General features: G+C 38.1%; 1 protein-coding gene across 3 annotated transcripts in view; it reads left to right on the forward strand.

Annotated features, from left to right (window-relative positions):
- Positions 1-6843, forward strand: part of NIN (ninein) — a 56111-nt gene extending 49268 nt beyond the window's left edge. For 2 of the 3 annotated variants that reach the window (XM_086613145.1, XM_086613146.1), the window contains 2 exons: positions 5234-5347; positions 6634-6843. In XM_086613145.1, coding sequence (XP_086469271.1) covers positions 5234-5347; positions 6634-6843 — 324 coding nt within the window. Of the gene's footprint in view, positions 1-2873; positions 2937-5233; positions 5348-6633 lie in introns of those variants that run through there. The other variant, XM_086613147.1, reaches the window with a different exon arrangement.
- The last annotated feature ends 2973 nt before the right edge of the window (positions 6844-9816 follow it).

Here is a 9816-nt window from a genome sequence, read left to right on the forward strand (position 1 = left end):
GCCAGTTCAAAAATTAAACTTAAATTTCATTCTATCAAAGACATGTGCAAACCAAACTTTTGTTATTTAGCATGTTCAGCTTAAGCCATAGCTTAATTCTGAAGTCCTCTTAATCTTCTTGAAATAAAACCCACTCCTATCCACATTCAGCTGGCTTTTCTCCTTCTGATCCATGTGCAGTAAGTGTTTATAGGTTTTGTTTTGTTTTCTTTACCTAATGTCCATGTCTGGAACCATTGTTTTAAAAAATACACTACACCACATATTGCACAAGCACATAGTCATCAAACATAAAATGCTAGTTTGGGCTGTTGCTGTCGCAGAGAGTTCTGGGTCAGCTGTAGTGGAGCATAACACAAACAAATCAATCCTTTTTGAGGTCAACCTATCTTCATTATTTGGCCAGAAGACAAGACATTGTTTGGAGAACACTGTTATCCTTACACAGCAACTTCAACATTGGCATTTCTGAGGAAAAACAATCTAATTCCAAGGAATATTACAGCCACTGCACATATTGAGCAGAGTCACTTTTAGTGTTGGTTTGCTTTTTTAACACGTAAAACTGAATTATAGGCAATAAGTAGAAAAGTTGGTGCCTCCCATATAAAATTAAGCTTGAGGTCTAGGCTTGCCAGATGACTCTCTTCAAAAAGTAACCGAATATCTGAGTCTCTAAAGCTTTTGCTCATGCCATAGGTCTTAAAGTAATGTTACAGCTTTATCTTATGAGAAAAGATAAAGCCCTAAATAACTTAGATAAAATACTAACACTTTTATTAATCTGTTAGCAGGAAAAAAAAAATCTTTACATTTTAAACTCAGATCGCAGTTACACCTTTAAAAAAAATAAGACCAAGACTTTGAAGCTCAAAAATCTCTGAATGTGTTAATAGGGTATTCTGGAAAAAAGGTATTATGGAGAGAGAGTATATGCAGTAACAGTTCCTAAAGTTTCCAAAACTTGGAGTAAGAACTGTGTTAAGAAACAGATAAAATCAAAAAGTTCCCCCCAAAAAAGAACTTAATGGCAAATAATAAGTAAAAATAAATGGATTATAAGGTTCTCCCTGTTTCAGCTGAGTCCTGATAGAAGTGCATTACCACAGACTAATGTACTTGGTCACATACAATGGAAAGTAGAGCATGCAGAGCATTAATTAAAAAATTAATTTTGAAATCAATTAAAACCATATTACAGCAGTAGCATCTGCAAATGAATGTGCTGTGTACTGCATTAGGAGTGATGGATGACTCTGTAATTTTGCCTTTGAAAGCCTGAGAGGCAATTTGCAAACTAGTCACATCCTGGAACTTGTTCTACAGATAAATCACTTCTACGTTTCCTGTAAAAGCTTTTATGCTGGAAAGCTTCATGAATTTAAAAATACTTTCAGAGAGGCTTTGCAAATATTTGCTGTCAATGCACTAATGCACTTAATCCTTCTAATTTTTGTTTGCCCTTTTTTTTTTCTTAAAGTGAATGGATATTCTGGTTTATAACATCTCCTACAGCTTTTTCCATGGGCTAGATAACTTTCTAAAATCACTATTAAACACACGCAGTCTACAAACAAGGCCAAATCTGTTCTAGTCTGTTTCACTGACGTTTTTGTAAGCACATCTTGCTTTAATTCTCACTGATTTTTTTTTTCCTTTGTCACCCTGACTTCTAGCATTAACATTTAGTTGAGCTTATGTCCATTTTAATGTCCCCTTTAGCATCTTGAAAAATTGCATCCTAATCCCTCTTCATCATCTTTTCACCAGTGAGTACGACGTCAGGTTATCCATGTGTAAATTTAATCACCTAGTTTTGCTGCTGCTGCTTTGCACTTTGCAGCTTTCCTAGATCCTGAGTCCTCCTGTGTAATAAGGTACCCAAAGTTATCCCCCTCCTTTTTGGAATTATTTTGTGTTCCTCATGCTTTGCAGTTTTCATTGCTTTTTGATCATGGCTAATGGTGGTCTGTGTTCTCATTCATTTTGCAGTCAGTCTTGAGCTATTGTTCCTCCAAAGACTACTGTCCCACGTTCAAATTCCACTAAATTAAAACTCCTGAGCCTCTTCTACTGTGTTAACGAGTCTGGACTCTTCTGAATTCCAAATGACTTTCTGCTGTGTCTAGTGCTCTGATTCTTACCTGCTGCACAGTAGCAATTGCAGCACTTCTTCTCATATTCCTTGCTAAACAATTGGATTTGGGAGCCTGTTAATGACCCAATACTTTCCTAAAATCTCTTAGAACTTCTGCGAACCAGTATTTCTGTTCCGAGTACTTACAGTTGCTCAACTTCCCCTTTCTTCAGCTCTTTATTTCAAAATTCATATCACCTCTGACCCACAGCTTGTTCACTTGTCTCATGAAGCAACTTACAACTAGGTTTAAAATAGAAATGCAAGTAAGTTCCTTGAAAGGAGGTCAGTTGGACTACATTTTGCACAAATGCTCTTCAGCAATCTGTGAGATTATATATTTATTTTTTTAACATATATAGATAGAGATATAGAGACATATAGTGGCAGATTATTTCCTCTCAGAAACTTAACTGCTTTGCTAGCTGCAGTTAATCACTGCCACTGATCTTTTTAAAATCAAAAAAAAAAAAAAAAAACACGGATGAGCCATCTGAAGAGTCCTTACATCTAGAAAATGCATCCTGAATGATCTCCTCAATTGCATTTGTGTGGTGCTAATACTAGGATTTAGAGAAACACAATATGTGATGCTCTGCATGTTTTTTGTGTGTGTGCTTGTTTGTCTTGCGTTGCTTGCTTTGCTTGTATTGCTGGTTTACTTGAAGTATACGTGCGTAATTAAAAGAAAATCTGGATATCAGGGTGAAGTATCCCACTTGCCTTCTTTCTCTAGGCCTTGCTACCGGAGCAGCGAGCAGTGCATGCAGATTCCTACCGGAGGATCGGGCACCTCTGACAGCTTGGCTGCTTATGGTCTCATTCCTTACCATGATAAACACACACAAACACACGAACTGGCATAAGCTGAGAAACTTGAGGATCAAATTATTTTGTGGTTTTCCTAAAAAAACAAAAAAAATGTCTCTACAGTGTTATTTTCTATTTATTTGTCTAGAAGCTATTTTGTGAAAGTTCATAAGCTGTCTTTTTTTAATTTGTTACAAATACCTTTTATTTATGTTATTTAAAACATGGAGTTGTTCAGTATGGAAAGAGACTATTTTTCTCAAATGGTACTAATTTTATATGAGATTTGAAGAAAATCCGGGGTATTTATACTGCATTTTTGTATAAGATGTATAAACTTTTTAACAGGGAAAGATGACATTTTTTGATGTAAATGAAAAATAAAATTTTTTTTAAACATAATGTCTCTTGTCTTAATAGTATCAATAGTTTCAGCTTTATGAACAAGCATTAACACATTTTAGAGGAAGTGTTTGTCTTTGATACTGAAGATTGTCATATCAGGACTTCTGGGAGGGATTTGTAACAGGGGATGTACTTAAGTACAGATACTCAGCTTCTCTCTTTAGCAGATGGACCTGCACATTTAAGAAAAGAATTTGCATAGTGTATGGGCATATTCTACTGCTGTGGCCATAAAGGATAAAGGCAGTGCCAGAAAAGGGGAAATTACTAACACACTTGATTCTTGGATAGCATTCCTTAGTGGTTTTTCTTTTGTCTCAAATCACTAGATTGAAAGTATTAAAAATCTAATTTAGAGGTCAGCAAAACACCTTGTTAAGGCCTATGATTTTTCTAGTTGGGAGCCATCAACCATTTCAGTGTTTGCTCTCAAAGACCTTTTTGCTGTTATCTTTCTAATGACCTTAAAGCTAATGCTTGTGCTGGCTTCTCCCACTAAACCTGCAATAATATGAGGTCAGATAGAACGTTCTTGAATCGACTTTAAGCCAAAAATAGGGATCACAGGTATTGAGACTGCTATAATTTAGTTTCCACTTAACTACTTGCTCAAGGCTCCTGCAAGCAATATGAGGTGTAATAGTCAGCCATGCTTTTTGAATTCCAATCAAATTACAAAAGATAACTTAAGATACCTTGGCTAGAAAGTCCCTTGCGAGTTCTGTTCAGTAGGACTTTTTTAATCTGGAAAAACATCCATTCCAGCAACACTGTAAAAATACTTCCTATAAAACTCTAATGTAACTTTTTTAAACTTTTTTTTTTTCCACAAGCTAAGTGATCATATAACCCCACACAAAGACTTAAGGGGTTTCTGGTGTTACAACAAATAAAATGTTGAGTGGACTTCAATCAATCCCCTACAGGGATCTTTCTGCTGTGGTTTAGATGAGCATCTAACTACCTGAAACACTCCTCCCTCAGTTTTTCTTTTATCATCCCCCGCCTGCGTGAAGGTACTTTGGTTTTGAAGATATTTTGTTTTGGGGAGAAGGTTGTGCTTTCTCAAAGTTAAGCTGCTCAGATGGCTTCCTAGAATTAGAGTAACAAGGTGGCATTAAAAGCAAGAATCCCTTTCCCTGCAGTCACTGTCTGAAGTTCGCAGATACAAACAACCTTTCTTGTAGTTCCTGGTGTTTCTGATTTATTGGGGAAAAAGCCACTCAACTGTTGGTGTAACGGGCACTCTCATGACACTGAGTTACTATGCTTTTAGTTAGACTGTCTATTATCTCACCGAAGAAAAAGAGCAAAAGCATGTTAGAGTTACTATTTGGAAACATTAGTTATCAACAGCTAATCTAAAAAAATGTAAAAAATCATGTTTTAGATAATATCCTACTTTTTTAGGATGTTACTCTCTTTCAAGGTGTCTTTAGCATGGGAGAGTTATACTGTCAAACTAACATGCCCTTATGACCTCACCTTAATTTATTTCTAAAATCATTAAAATTTTGATTGGTATTTTGTTTCCCACGTTCAACAGAAAAATGGCAGCACTTAAGAACAAGAAAAGGAAACTATCCAGATCTGACTGTCACAGTCAAGGCAGAACTTAGGATTTTGTATCAATTTTTCTTAGATCTGGTGTAACTTTCCTAGATTTGGAAAACTAGTTCAATGCTGCGAGTGTCTTACTTTAAGTGTTGACATAATGTTTTGCTTCCATGAATAGTTTATTAATTTAGTTGACTTTTTAAAATAGACTCAAATGTGTAGTGCCAGCTATTTTAACTGTAAACTGCACAAAAAAATAAAAAAGACTGGTGAATGTGAACTGATATTTTGTTAACTGATTCTCACATAAATGTTGCTTTCCAGGGGGATCAGGAGCAGCATCTAAAAAGGATGGAAGAACGTTTGATGGATGTTGAACAGAAACTAAGGCTTGTGAAGAGGCTTCTCCAAGATAAAGTAAATCAGCTGAAGGAACAAGTAAGCATTCTTACTTTCCTCCTCAAATCATCCCCCTGTAAACAGCTAAGTGGGCAAACTGCCAAGCCATTCTTGCTTAGAATGAAGTTAACGGTGCTTTCCTTTTTCTTTTAATGCTTCCAAGCTAAAGCGCAGTATATTTGCCCCAAACTTCCTAAAACTCCAAGTGAGTGGTGGATGCAGTCCCCGATTAATTTCCTAAAAGCTCTGCTTGTTTGGTATGCTGATTCCCTTAATATCAGAAAACAAATATCAAATTCTGGGCAACTATCTTAACTGGAAAGTTGCTTAGAAAAGGAGGAAAAAGAATTTCCTGAAGAGTACAGGCGGGATTACAGTACAATTATTGATTTCTCTGCCTCCTGCCCTAACACACCCTTTGCTTGATATGGTGTTGGGGTTTTAGCTCTTGCCCTGGTCTGCCTTCTTCAGAAGTCCTCAATAGCGTAGGAGAAGCTGGCTTTTGAACACTTTATAGACAGGCATGACGTGGTAACAATATCTGGTTTCTACTGAGGTACAGTCTCCTCTCTCACGGTAAGGAAGTCTCCTGCCAAAGGGCTGTTCCCAAAAGCACGTAGGCTGCTCTCCTCAATCTTACAGGACGAGCTGATGGTCCAAACCTCAGAGAAAGTACCTCTGTGGGATCACTGGGCTGGTGGACCAGACTTACCCTTAAAGGACAAATGCTGTGAAGCAGTGCTTACCCGACAAGATTCCTACAGGAAAGCTGGAGAGGGACTTTTTACAAGGGCATGTAGTGACAGGACAAGGGGCAATGGATTTAAACTGAAAGAGGGGAGATTTAGATGATATCTAAGGAAGAAATTTTTCTCTCGGAGGGTGGTGAGGCACTGGACCAGGTTGCCCAGAGAAGTTGTGGATGCCCCATCCCTGGAAGTGTTCAAGGCCAGGTTGGATGAGGCTTTGGGCAACCTGGTGTAGTGAAGGGTGTCCCTGCCCATGGCAGGGGGGTTGGAACTAGATGCTCTTTGAGGCCCCTTCCAACCCAAACCATTCTATGATTCATTTGAAGCCCTCTATCATCTGCCTGATCTCCTTACAAAGTCTTTGCAGTTTCAAAATGTTCATAGTCTCTATAAAGACTCCACAAACGTATAGGTTTTTAACAAAGGAAAATAAGATGAATGGGTGGGTTGTCTTCCTTTGAATTACACATTCATTTGAAAACACATTCACCTGCTCCCCCAGCACTGTTCTTGCTTTTAATTACATTTTATTTTGCTTTTAATTTGCTGAGTAATTATGTTCCATCTGCGATTCAGCTTTCCAGGAACACTAAAGCAGATGCAATGGTCAAGGATCTCTATGTTGAGAATGCACAACTGCTGAAGGCTTTGGAGATGACAGAACAGCGGCAGAAAACTGCTGAAAGGAAAAACTATTTACTGGAAGAAAAAATTGCCAACCTCAACAGAATAGTGAAGAACCTGGCATCCCCATCGTTTAGTTCAGCATCCGAGATAAGGTCGTAGCAAAGCCATTAAGTCTGCCACAGTCTCATGCACTTTACTGAAATGTTAGTATTTCAGCTTTTCACTGTGTTGCCTTTTCGTATTGATGAATTTTAGTTGACAGATTCCTCCAAGGAGAGGACGGAGCTAAAATCCCAAACCAGACACTGCCAAAAGAGAACTTTTGTTTATTCCCAAACCGTTGGGGTTTTTTTTTTGCTAAGTTTTGCCTAAAAGAAATCTTCGCTATGTAAAAAGAGACGTTATGTTTTTCTAGGTTAACTTATTTTGATACTTTGGTTTTAATTTAAAATATAAATTCTGAATTTACTGTGCTGACTCAATTATTCCTATCTAGATTGAAGCCAAGGTCTAATGCAAATTTACATTACTGAGTTCAAAACTTTAAAATATTTTTGGCTTTCTAGGATACTTCATGGTCCAAACCTGGTAATATTGATAGGTCAATCTTCAGCACTGTCAGTATAATTTCTGTTGAAAGCAAGACTTTCCTGATACGGTCTATGTCCTGCAAACTGGTTTCTGCAAAGCAATATGCTTCACGTCATGCATTAGGCTTCTGGGTTCTTCTTCATGGCTGCGTCTCTGCAGAGCTCAGAAAAAAGTTGTGGGTTTTTTTTAAATATGTAAATAGACTACTGCCTCCAACTAAGTGTAACAGTATTTTGTCCAAAGAAATTTCCCAGCTGGCAAATAAAGACTACTACTTTTTTTTTTTTAAGCTGTGCTACCAGACAACTTAAAAATTGTAGAGGCCTTAGTTTTTTTGCATGTGGAAATAAGTTATACTAAACAAAGGAGGAGTCACTAAGCAGAAGTGAAGATGTGAGGTTTGTTTATATCATTTGTAAATTCAGTAAAGCAGTGGGGTATGTTTATTAAGCGACTGGCAGAAGAATGAAGAGGGGAACTTGAATGATTCCTTCGGAGAAATCCTGTCATCAGGCCTCACACACATGGTCTTTTGCCATTAATGCAGTGTTCGTTTTGAATTAAGTGGTAATTTGGAAAGGTAGTAGGTCCTAGTACAGAGTCTAAGTTCGGATTTAATTGTGGAGAAACATATTCAATGTGAATATGAAGAACTCAGGGAATAACAGCCTAAATTAGCTTCCTTCAACGTTATATGTGTGGATATTAATGTCAGTAGATGAAGATAAATATGCATTAGGAAATGCAGGATAAACCAAATTGTGTTTGGATGAGGACTACCTTAGTACTCCTAGACCAACATGCAGAAGTGCTGTAGTCATGAAGGTCGAAGAGCATCAAGGTTTATAACAACAGGTAACACCTCCTGTTCCCCAGCTGAGGCTGGGGAAATGCAGGTTTTCTGGGAACGCTTTCAAGACTGAGATGGGTCTGACACAGACACAGCTGAGTAGGAGCTTGCACGCTCAAATGCTTGTATATAACCTGTTACTGCAAACAGCCTAAATGCCCTACAAATGCCTTGCCTCCATCAGCCCAGTAAGAGATGATTAAACAATGTAAATAAAACTGGTGAAAGGGGCTGTACTGGCAATACTTGAAACTGGACCTCTTTAATATGAATGAACCGAGAACGCAGAGGAAGAGGGTGAGATGTTTTGTCTCTGAGATGGCTAGCAGGGTGACAAATCTGCCAGCATGTGTAATGGGCCAAAAGTCCCCCAGAAACTGGGATAATCATAGAATTCTGGAATGGTTTGGGTTGGAAGGGACCTCAAAGATCATCTAGTTCCAACCCCCCTGCCATGGGCAGGGACACTCTCCACTACACCAAGTTGCCCAAAGCCTCATCCAACCTGGCCTTGAACACTTCCAGGGATGGGGCAGCCACAACTTCTCTGGGCATAATGCTGCCTACAAGCTGTTGAGTAACCTATGGAACGTGACTTTCACTTGGTACTGGTTAGCACATGGCTGTAGGGGATGCTATCTATGTCCACATGGTTACTTACCAATTTGGGAGGGCTGAGGGACTGAACTAGACATACAGGGTATGACCTTCTCTCCTCCTCCCCCTCCACCTCTGTTGCTTTGTGCAGGCAGTATAGTGGAAGGGGAAATGCAATCATATAAGGTGTTGGAGTATCACAAAGTCCTTATAAATTATTTCACTGCTGTGCTATTCTAAATGTCTATACTGGGTATTTCTGTAAGTAATCTCGAATTCAGGGATTTACCTATCCCATTTATCAGAGGCTGCAAATTTTTTTTCACAAATTTGAAATGTGTCAAATTGACAAATTGCATTGATATAAATCAGAGCTTTTAAAAACTTGAAGTAGTGAGATCTTATTTCTTTTAATATTAATAAGTGGTATCAGTTATAATAAAGCTCTGTGTGGGGGTACCAGGGCTGCGTGGTAGCAACATGGTAATTGAGCACACCCTAAAACCATGCCTGTGCTACAGAAATTAGCAAAGTTTCAACATACTTCCAGGAAATCATGTAAATGAGGTTCAGATGATCAGAATTGTATTTGGAAAAACATTACCAGTTAGCACACTTTAACACTGTTTCATATCTTGACCCAGGTTTACTTCTAATGCTCAGTCTGTGACCAAAGTCTGAACACTGAACAGGGGCAATGAGTACTTCATTTAAACTATTGTGGAATTAATTTCACATTGCTCAGTTTTAAAGGCTGGACTACTTCACTAATTCTTTTCATCTCCTGGTAGTTACCAGGTTTTTATAAAACCAAACATACAGACGTTTCTAGAGCACAGTACCAAAAAGGGAGCCCACATGTTGGAAGAGAAGGGAGAAACAGAGAAAACAGATTTTGACTTCTTTCCCTTTCTCACCCTATCCTACCTTGCTCTACTTTTCTTTCGCTTCGCTTCAAAAAACTCACCTAACCCCAGGAGAGAGGAGGAGGAGGAAAATGGTTGGTAAATATTTTTTTAGACCAAACTCCCCATTTCACTGGAATACTTTCGTGAATTAATTCTCAGAAGTGCCTTTTGTAATTACATATTCTA

This window comes from Tauraco erythrolophus, chromosome 6 (assembly GCF_009769465.1).
Source record: "Tauraco erythrolophus isolate bTauEry1 chromosome 6, bTauEry1.pri, whole genome shotgun sequence".
Taxonomy (NCBI): Eukaryota; Metazoa; Chordata; class Aves; order Musophagiformes; family Musophagidae; genus Tauraco; species Tauraco erythrolophus.